General features: G+C 37.8%; 1 protein-coding gene across 10 annotated transcripts in view; it reads right to left on the bottom strand.

The window, feature by feature from the left end:
• Positions 1 to 2671: 2671 nt before the first annotated feature.
• The window catches only part of ELAVL4 (ELAV like RNA binding protein 4), a 79527-nt gene continuing 71297 nt past the window's right edge, over positions 2672 to 10901 (bottom strand). For all 10 annotated transcript variants that reach the window (XM_051799935.1, XM_051799918.1, XM_051799887.1 and 7 more), the window contains 4 exons: positions 9506 to 9659; positions 8889 to 9114; positions 7453 to 7491; positions 2672 to 3117 (listed from right to left, as the gene is read on the bottom strand). In XM_051799935.1, the coding sequence (XP_051655895.1) occupies positions 2790 to 3117; positions 7453 to 7491; positions 8889 to 9114; positions 9506 to 9659 (747 nt within the window). In that variant the 3' untranslated portion in view covers positions 2672 to 2789. The remainder of the gene's footprint in view (positions 3118 to 7452; positions 7492 to 8888; positions 9115 to 9505; positions 9660 to 10901) is intronic.

The raw sequence follows: 10901 nt of genomic DNA, 5'->3' as shown, positions 1-10901 counted from the left end.
CTTATCACTGAAATTTGCTTGCTACGTTTTAAAGTGTTGATATTGACTGAGTTAATATTTTCATTGTGTAAAAATACTGTATATAGTAGAAACCCTTCAGCATCTTCCACATTCAAATAAACGAAAGTTACAGCTTGGTATTTGGTGTTCGACATCTTAAATTAAATGGCCGATTCTTTCTAGCCTTCAGAAGGAAAAACAAATAGTGAATATGCTCAATCTGGTTTGACTAGTACATTTCTCTCTTGAAGACCTTGCTTCTGGCATCAGAGACTAACATCTACCTCGTCTGAGGTGTGGCTGGGAATACTAAAACATCTGAACACGGTTAAAAAGGTGGAAAGTCCATAGCCATTCTACACACTTTCATTTATTGTCTGGACAATTAAAGTACAAATAATTCAAACACAACAAGGTTATGAAAAAAACATTTACAATACTTTCCCTCAGAAATGATCTAAACTAGCAAGGTTAACATGAAGTCATTCATTATAACTAAAGTATACAACTGCCTGGTCCTAAGAAAGATTTTTTAAATTATTATTATTATTCAGATAGTAAAACACATCGTAGAGAAAAGATTCTGACATGCCTTCCCCACTAATGCTTAGCAAATGCATCAAAACTTTCCCAGCAAACTGCGCTCATTCATAGCAGATGATGTATAAAGGTTTCCCTGAACATTGAATGAGTGTTCCTTTAAACTAAAATCTAACATTGTTAAAGTAAAAAACTGATAAAATTATGATGCAGCCTTTGCTTTTTAGTTATTTGTCTACTACAAAAGTTTGCCTCTTCAGTGTGAAAAAACAATACTTAGTCTACATGCAGTTAGTGGGTATAGCATGGAAAAAATGCACAAAATAAGCACAAGTTATAAATAACCATAACGTTTTATTACCATTAAGACTAAACTTGTATTGAAAAGATTTTATATAACAAGACAAGAAAAGCAATAGCAAATTTAACTATCAACTAGATTATGCATAGCGAGTAACTGTTTCTAGTACTCAGGGAAGAGCATGACCCTTTTTTGTTTTAAATATATAACCGTACAAAGCACAAACATACTAAAATGATCAGTGCACTGGACATGGGAGAGCACCCCCTCAGTCATTTTGTTCCCTTAGCTCTGTTTTCCCCAATCTGAATTACATTAAAATAAAGACCCAGTTGTTTTCTTTTCTACTGTGCAGTAAGAAAAAATATTCACAACAAACATGACAATATATCAAACAATATTTCTACACAAGTTACCTTGATACCTCTGTCACTTAAGTATCATAAGAAAACATTTTAAGACATATACAAACAAAACTAGCAAAGTGTTACAACTTATAATAAATTAACCAAAAGAAAAAATAACTTTATATATATATATATTTATATTATATATACACATACACACACAACAAAATGACACAATAATATGCTTCTTCCCATAGTTTAAGTAAACAAATAAGTAGACTAGCCAAACTAGCTATATTTGATTTTGGCCATATGCATCACATCGGCAATTAAATAAATAAGTGTTTCAAGCAACATAAACAGTGTTCCAAATGTGCCAACACAGCCCAATTATATTAGCTTGGGCTATAAAGTGAATTTGAAAATTCTTAACAAATTTAAAGCAAATGTATTTTTTTCTAAACACATTACATTTAACTATGATACTAAGATATGTAAATAATTTTGTAGCACCTACTGCTCAAACCAAGGAAGTTTTTGATCAAAAAATTAATTTTTTTAACTTTTGTTCTGCTGATATCCCATACTGATGACTTAAAGAAAAACCGTCTTGCAACTCATCTCCTTGCTTTTGGGTTTTGACTGTGGGTAACTGCGTGCCTGGGAAGAACACTCTCCCGTACTGTATTTAATATTTTTATTACATGCTATGAAAAGATACGAAGATCATCTGTTTGTAGCCCATCCTTCAAAAAACAATCTACTAATCCAGTTTAAAACACACATCTTGATCTCTAAAAAGTTACCAGTGCAGTATGAACATGACAAAGTTGTCAATTTCCCCTAAATTAGCCAGTCAAAATATTTTTTCTCAAATCCAGATTCTCTTGTAAAAATTCTTTATATTTTATAAAAATAGATTTTTCTTGAAACCCATTTTCAGCAAAGAGACCACCTCTTTGGCAACATTGTTAATGTTATTTAAATTGTTATGTCATCAGGTATCCCCCGTTACCCCATTCCCTAACAGAAGACTGTTTAGTTCACATGATACAAAAGAAAAAAGGAAAAATAAAAAAAGTTGCAAAATTATGTTCTTCTTTTTTGCAATTTTTATTGTTCCTCTTTAATTTGCGTGGGGGGTTTACCAATCTGATTCAATCAATGTTTTGAAAAAACTGAAAAGAAAACAAAAATCTTTTTTTTTCTCGCTTTTAATCCCATTAGTTCGTAAAAATTGTTTTTTGTTTTATTATTTTTTCAAATGAGTGAATGGTCATCTTAAAAAGACCCACCTTCAAGGAAGGTAGTAAAACTAGCTGGCCGGGTAAAAATCCCTGCACATTGTTATCTATGTATATTATATTCAACAACGACAGCTATGAAAGAACATTCAATGCATCAAAGGTTTTTTTTTTTTTTCTAAGCATTATAAAATCCTTTCCTGTTCCTCACAGGATATCCAATGTTTTAATACTTAGGCAACACTGGCTTATAAAGTCCATGGTTGAATATAAGCCTTGAAGAGTTTTTTTTTTTTGTTTTGTTTTGTTCGTATATATATTTATATATATATATTTTAGTAAGTAAGGATATGAAATTCAGGATTTGTGGGTTTTATTGGTTTTAAAGGAAACTTGCAATACTCTGTCTCCTAAACGGTATCCATTAAGGCTGGCAATCGCCATGGCAGCTTCGTCGTAGTTGGTCATGGTGACAAAGCCAAATCCCTTGCACTTGTTGGTGTTGAAATCACGGATCACCTTGACATTATTGACTGCTCCAAAGGGACCAAACAACTGCCACAGCACGCTCTCATCTGAGTCGGGAGACAAGTTGTAGACGAAGATGCACCATCCAGTCCCAGTGTGACCAGGGATATTCATTCCGACAAGGCTCGTCATACCATCAATTGTGATCGGAGAAAACCTACCGAGTAAAAAGAGGGGTCTATTCTAAATATATCTCTTAGCACGAGCTACACGGGTCCAAGACTTTAAAATAAATAAGCTGATGTTAATGAAGGTTCTGGATCCTGTCCCTGGAAGATGACCACAGAGCCACTCTTGCTCTCTAACTCCTACTGAAGTGGAGGGAAGCTGTACTGAACAAACACACCAAATCCGGGCATAAATGCATCTCCCTCCAAGGATAAGCCCTGCTTAGATGTGTACAAAGTCCTCATAAAAGAAATGCTTAAGGACAATCTGAGTCAAAGAGGGCCTGCACATGCTGCGATAAACAAGAGTTCATTTAAAAAGGCCTGTAGGAATTTGCCGCTTATTTCCATCACCTAAATAAGTTTCAGGACAAGGGAGATTTAATGCTTTACCTCCTACTAGTTTGCAGTGAAAAACCCCAAGCAAACTTCAAGACCTATTTTTAAAGATTAATATGAAATGCCTTTGTCAGGATTCAGCTATAACAGTAGCCTCTTCAGCTAAAAATACTATTAGAGAGACGTCTCTAAGTGGCAGAATTTGTTTCTCCTCCTAACATGGTCCATAATTGACATACACTGGGAAAAAATCCAGGTAATAAAAAAGTCCTAAAGCTGGCCACATAGGCAGCAATTTTTGTTGCAGAAGGTTTATGCAGCAATTGTAGAGTAAGTAGAACATAAATACAATTAATGAGCAGATCAACTGATACCTTCACAATGCGAGGCTTTGTGTCCGTAACAAGCTCTTGAGTTCTTCAAAATAGTCAATGTGGACTGACAAGCTCCTAGAATGCAATACAGCACCCTAACTTTCCTCCCTCATTGTCCTTTGGGACTCATGTTCTTCAACTTGAACATCCAAATTGAGCAGCTAAAGCCGGGTGGTATTGTTTAGGAACAGAGAACCTCCACGGAATAACAAAGGCTGGGCAGGATCCATGGAGATCATCTGATCAGCCTCCTGCTCCAAGAGAGGCAAACTTCTCAAACGAGATCTACTCATGGCTCTGCAGAGGGAAGTTTAGCAAGTCTCCACAGACAGGAACTCTGCTCCTGCAGCCCCTGCTCCAGGGCTCCATCCTCACTGGGAATGATTTTCCCTTATCCTCAAGTTGAATTTCCCCTGCTGCAACTTGTCACTGCTGACTCCTGTCCTCTCATAGTTGACCTCCAAGAAAAGCTCGGCCTTGTCTTCTTTCTAATGCCCCTTTTGTAGGCAGCTGAAGGCAGCAGTCAGGGGCTAAACTCTACATTTGCCTTTCCCAATTTCCACCACATTCCTCCAGCTTTTCAAGGTCTCCCCAGTGGCAGCTGTGGCCAGGAGCACAGTGACTGCCCCTGCTCCCTCACCAATTTAGTGTCACCCGCTAATGCGAGGAGGGTGCATCGCAGCCCATGACTCAGGTTATTAATGAAGATGTTAAGCAGTATCAGCCCTCAGGATCAACATAATTTTCCTTTCATCACTGTGAAAAAAAAATGACATGCTTTCTGAAGCTACACTTTGGGATATGTTTTAAAATAACAACTGCACAGAGGAAACGTCTTAATAAAAACCCAGTTTCACATGTACCTTCAATATGACGAGTTTTAATACCAGAACAGAATAATAATTCCTCAGGATTTTCTGAGTGATGACTGAGGGAGCAGAAGGAGGGAAAGGAGGGACTCTGTTGCTGAGTGAGCTCTTGTGCTCTCCAAAACTTTTTATACTTGTAATAATTTCCACACACATTTAGCAATCTGCATGATATTATGCAGTGTATATTAAATAACCATAAAAGAAACTACACACTTGATGGCTGCTCACCGTTCTGTTAACTCCTGATGGCACTTTCTATGTATATTTAGCAGAAAAAAAGATATATATTCCAAGTGTCTTAAGCTGAGGATCATCACTGGGGTGTAGCTACGCTGTAAATGAGCAGCTCACAAATGCTCACAGCATCCGATCCTCGGGAAGGTTTGCAGACAGTTTATTAAAAATATGTGGCAATTTTCCAACTCAACTTCACTTTTGCAAATCCTCATCTCAACATCTTTCAGTTTCTCTCCCACATACTGAAACCAGTAACATTATCATAATGGTTCAGCATGGAAAGATGGCTGGACAAGGCCAGTGCATGCTGCTCCTTCCACCGCAGGTGGGACCATAAATAAGGCAGCCAGGGATTGTACAAGCCAACAGTTTCAACTCATTTTGAGATTTGGAAGATGGGACTTAGGTCCATTGCTGGTCAGTGCCGACTGTGCCAGGAACATACCCAAGCCAGCAAATGCTGCTTTTCTGAAAGGTTTAAATTTAACATCAAGTACAACACTAAGGGATGCACTAGCCTGTAAGTAAGGGTGTTGTAAAATCTGCACAATGCAAAGCTCTGCATGTCACAGTATGTTATAAGGCTTTGCATTTTTAAGAAATGCTGCACTGATGTAAAGGGTTAAAGTTTCCTATAGTTCATGGACAGCGGCTTTTCCCTGGAAACCTTTAGGAGCTATGCAGCTTTCAACTATTTACGTACCATGAGCACAGCAGCTGCTGTAAAGCCAACAAAACACGTACAAAACTGGTGCAAGTGTATTGACACAAATACAAGATCACCTATTGCATAAGTAGCTTTGCTACTAGCAAGCGATCTGAAATTAGCCTCAATAAAACCTTTTTTCCACATCAGCACATCTCATTTTCCATCAGTACCACTCAGTTAGCACAGGGAAAGAAAGGGCCAATCTCCTGTTTCAGAAATTATCAATACAGTACTTTTTGCGATCCTAGACCTATAAATTCAAGGTTTGCTAGTGCAGGTACAAGTTGCCAAGGTTTGCTGAGAGGAGATAAGAACTAATTTAAGATGCCTACAGAATGACTTAAGCACTGCCGTGATTTCAGACTAACATTGTAGACTGAATGTTAAGAAAGTAGATACACAACCTATGAAGGCAGGTAACTTGCTTTTTCCCTCTGCAGTCACATGAAATCAAAATGCAAATCCTCACTGGTTCAGTCTAAGCCCTGTATGTCCTGCACCACACATCAGTGCAAAATGCCATTGCCAGTGCAATTCCAGGGAAGCAGCAGCAGCAAAAACCCAGGGAAACCTCCCAGAACAAACCCATCCTTCTGATATGACTTATACCTGACAGACACCCGAGGCCAAGAGTTATACCATGTTTTTGACAATGTATCAAGGAACAAAGGAGATGGGGGAACACAGGAGAAGCGATGTGTGATAAAATCAGGTGGTAAGTTCTGACTCACCATATCCCCATCCCCACTAAGGATACTGCAGATGTAACAAATGCACAAATGAACACCAGCAGTGGTGCTCTGTTTTGACTATTGCTTTTATAAGTACTCTCAAGCTTTGAGATCTGTACAATGGCCACCGTGGCAGGAGTTAAAACCCACGTTGCTGTCTACTACTAGCTAGTGTAAAGATATACTTACCATACCTTTTTTACAGGATGAGCTTCAAATAAAAGCTCAAATAATTTTCAAGTGTGGTGAGTAGACCATTTCAGGTGATTAAGCAGTGTTTTCTCATCTTAATTGTGGGGGATTGCTGGACATCTTACGGTAACATCAGGAATAAAACTACACCTTGATTTTGCTGTAAGGGTCGCTCGCGTTGATTTGTGCCATTAGAAGAAACACTAACAACACAACTCATTTTAGCTATCAGATCAAACATACTCATGAAACAGCATAAATGTTCACAAATCGGCCGAGCTTTCACACATGCGTGCACGTACAAACACACAGCTATTTTAAACAAAAAAAATAATAAAATTTCAAGGACTGAAAAAAAAAAAATTCAAAGTATTAAACCTGTAACAAAAGAAACTTCGGGCTGATTGAGGTGCAACACAGCTGTGTTTTCAAGTCAAACATGATGCCAGATGCGGGACAAAGGTGCTCTTGACTGTGAGATTGAGACAACAGCAGCCTAATTCTGGTTTTGACTTAAGTTTTCAATTATCAGATCAGAGATTTGTTAAAATCTCAATAGTTTTGATTCTGGAAAAAGCATCATTTTGCAAAGCAACTGCAGTTTGAATGCTTGTAGCTGTTGCACCTAAACCATTTGAGAAGCCCACCTGTAAATAAAAAAAAAAAAAAAGGTTGAAAAGCCCCACAGAACTTGGGCATGAGGCCTTTAAAGTAACAAAACCAACTGAAGTCCAAACTTAAAAAGAATTTGACATGCTGGTGGAAGAAAAGAAGGAATAAAAAAAATAAAGTTAGTGAATTAAAAAAAAATAAATTGTAGCACCAATCTGTGCCAACATGGACATCTGGCAATCTGTGGAATTCTAATTACCTCTTTACGCCATAGGCCATATTAAGCAAATTGTCCAGCCTGAAAAGAGAAGGAGGGTCTTTGGGTTAATGTCTCACAGATGGCAAGATCGCTCAATGGAACTATTATTAATAGCGTTCCATTTTCAAAGAAGAAACGTTCAACAAGTTTCCCACACATCTAAGGAGCCTAACAACTCCCGGCCTGCTTTGTTAAGTCTGAGGTTGTGCTTAAATTTCCGCCACAGCATTTAAAAGCCTTTTTTAACTTGTCTACCGTCTTAGAGAAAAACTTAATCTCCACAGTTTTAAAAAAAAAAAAAAAAAAAAAAAATCCCCTTAGGGTTTGTCTTTTTTTTTAAACAGTATTAGTATGAAATTTTTGCAAGTAATTCAACTGCTTACCTTACATCTACAGTTAACTTGGAAATAAAATGTTGAGTCCAAAATTGCTGGAACTGGAAAAATTCTTAACTCTAATTGCTTTTACATAATACGCTGTCCCCTTTTTATTATATATATTTAGTATTAATCCTTCATGATATGTCAATCTAAATGACCACCAAATTTTGCAGAATATAATCATCTGCTTTCCATGGCAGCACAATAAAGTCCTTCTGTCCATGGAATGATTCAGTGATAACCTCAATGGACACAGCTGCGTGCCAAAGACACAAAAACAAGCGTAAATTTAATGTATCCAATGACTGACTTTTTATGATCTTTAATTCATTAGCACTTTTCATCACTGACAAACTAAAATTACTTTTGAATAATTCTCTAAAGCCAGTGTGCAACTCAGTTATGCAAATATGTTCAAGTTTTCTTTTTATTTGAAAGCTAGGTTGCCTGAAAACTATTAAGTATAAAAGTAATGGGAACATCATGTATTGCTAACTCTGGCTTATGCATCAGATGGAAACAGTATATTCCGGATGCAAAGCGTAAAACATCCCCAAAAGCATCTGAAGAATCACACCGAAGACTAATACAAGGTCTCTTTATACTAAGAGCAGATATCTCAGGCTAATAAATTTAATGATACTGCTTCTGACTGGAACAGACTCAGCTTTTTTCCTGCTACCAATCCACTGTCATTAACATCAAAGTCTAAGCTGCATCAAAACTGTAGTAATACAGCAGAAAATAAAAGCATTACCAAAAACGAGAGAAAGAACAGGACAGTCACTGCTCATTTGATTATCCGTGTAACTCTATTCTGCCCTCCATTTTTCTGGGAGCCTTCATGAGATCTGATTGTACAGTACTTCAGCTGTTTTAGTAAATACAACATGACTACTGCTGTCAGCAGTTTTTCCTCCTCATTCTCCAGGAAAGAATATTTAATTTTACAAAGAAAATCAGGTCAGCCTACGCAACTAAAGCACATTTTCCTGCACAGCACCTGCCCCACATTGTCGTCGCTGGTGGAACTTCAGTTCTTTTCCAGGTAATTACCTGAATCTCTGAGCCTGGTGGTGAAGTGGTCCAGGGTAGCGTCTGTTGGGAGACTGATACAGCTGTGAAAGGAGTGCCTGGCTTGTTTTCTGGCTGGGGTTATTGGCAAACTTCACAGTAATTGGTTCTGTAGCACCACTAGGCTTCTGGCCATTTAGTCCCTTTATGGCTTCTTCTGCCTCTATTCTCTTATCAAAACGGATAAATCCCACACCTCGAGAAACCCCTGGGAAGTAAAAACATGTGAAGAGATGAGTATTTGCAGGAACAGCCTCATCCAGGTAACACACAAACTGAATGGTGGTTTTGACTTCACAGAATACATAGTTTCCAAGTTAAGGAAAGTCCTGTAAAGAAAAAATCCTCTTCCTAATCTGTAATCTCCAAAGTCAGCCCCTATCATATTTAACAATGACTTTAAGTAAAAAATGTTCTGCACTATGAGATTCCCTCATTAAAGAGGCAGCAACTGTATACCCCTGGTTATGTTTGTAAAGAACCGGATACTGCATTTTACACTAAAGGCATACCGTCCTAAAACCCAGCAGCAAGGAAGCATTTACAATTTTGCCATTCCCAAAAAAACGTGCACATATCAAGAAAAGTTTTCTTTTAACCTGTGACTTGATCAACCAGAATCCGTGAGGTGATGATGCGCCCATATTGTGAGAATAACTGCTCTAATTCTTTCTGGGTCATGGTTTTCGGAAGGCCGCTGACATACAAGTTTGCATCTCTGATGGATGCTGAACTTGGACGGGCATATGACACCTATGGAGAGAAGGAAAGTCGTGTTAGTGAGCTAGAGCCACCCTCTGCATTTTAGACAGATAATTTCCTGTTCCTTCACAAGCTGCAACCCCTGAGTTCAGACATTACCTGCTCTGCAAAACCAACAAAGCCAGGAGAGGTTGGAAGAACAAAGGAAGAACTACAGAGACCTTAAAAACAGACACAGGGGATCTCTAAGTGCAATCATAAAATAACTATTGTTCAGAGGTAGATAAATGTGCAACTTCCCACGCAGGGCTTTGTAAATTTACCCCCACTGGTGTGGGTGTATGGATGATTTGCTGGAGCCAACCTCGAACTCTGAAGTTCCAGTAATGTTTTTCTTTTTCCCCTCCAAGTGTCTGAAACAGATCAGGTTATTTGCAGAGTGATCTTTTGTGCTCTCTCTCTTTGTGTTTGCATCCTGAGCTGGCAAGATCTGTTCTGGATGAACAGTAAAGTACTGGTGAAATTAGACTAAATGAACATCTGCTCAGGGAGCTGTATACTGACACTCATTGTCGTATCTGCAATTTATCATAAGAAGTTCCCTTGTACTATAAGCCCAGAATCAGACCATAAAATATTATAACCAAGCAAACAAGTAAACCTAGCTGTGGCACTGCATGTATGCTGCTGGAAAATTACTAAATCAAGACTCTTAACTGCTCTTCTACCTATGAATCAGATTTATAATTATAATATGTGCATAAAAAGCCTTCTGCACTTTTAAAATAATATATACATTTAGAACACACACATTTAACATCATAAAAACACTTCCTGGATGAAGTCTAATGGCAGGTATTCAGCACAGATCATGAATTACTTTGCAGCACATCTCAAACAGCACTGGAACCAAACCTGAGTATGCTGCACTTCATTTTGATTTCTTTCAATATAAACAGATCAGTACACTCCTGCATTATGTCTTAAAATGTGTCTTGGAAGGAAGAAGGGGGTTCCCATCATGAATACAACACATTCAGCAATTGTCTTCCCCGTTCCTGAGGCTCAGCCTCAACACAGATCATGTCAAATGGATGTCTATGTGTTTTATGTGTCAAAGAGTTGTCTTTATGTGCTCCACACCTAAAAATAGATGTTGACTCAACACAGAAAATTATGTTAATGACTAATATTTGCTTCCACAATCTTCTCTGCATAATAGCAGACAAACTCCAAAGATTCTAGATTTTAAGGGGTTTTTTTGGTGATTTCTTTATAACTTACATGTTTGTA

The sequence above is a fragment of the Manacus candei genome, unplaced genomic scaffold, assembly GCF_025592945.1.
Source record: "Manacus candei isolate 608988 ecotype Guabito, Panama unplaced genomic scaffold, ASM2559294v1 h1tg000005l, whole genome shotgun sequence".
Classification (NCBI taxonomy): domain Eukaryota; kingdom Metazoa; phylum Chordata; class Aves; order Passeriformes; family Pipridae; genus Manacus; species Manacus candei.
This window is presented reverse-complemented; position numbering and strand designations above follow the sequence as displayed.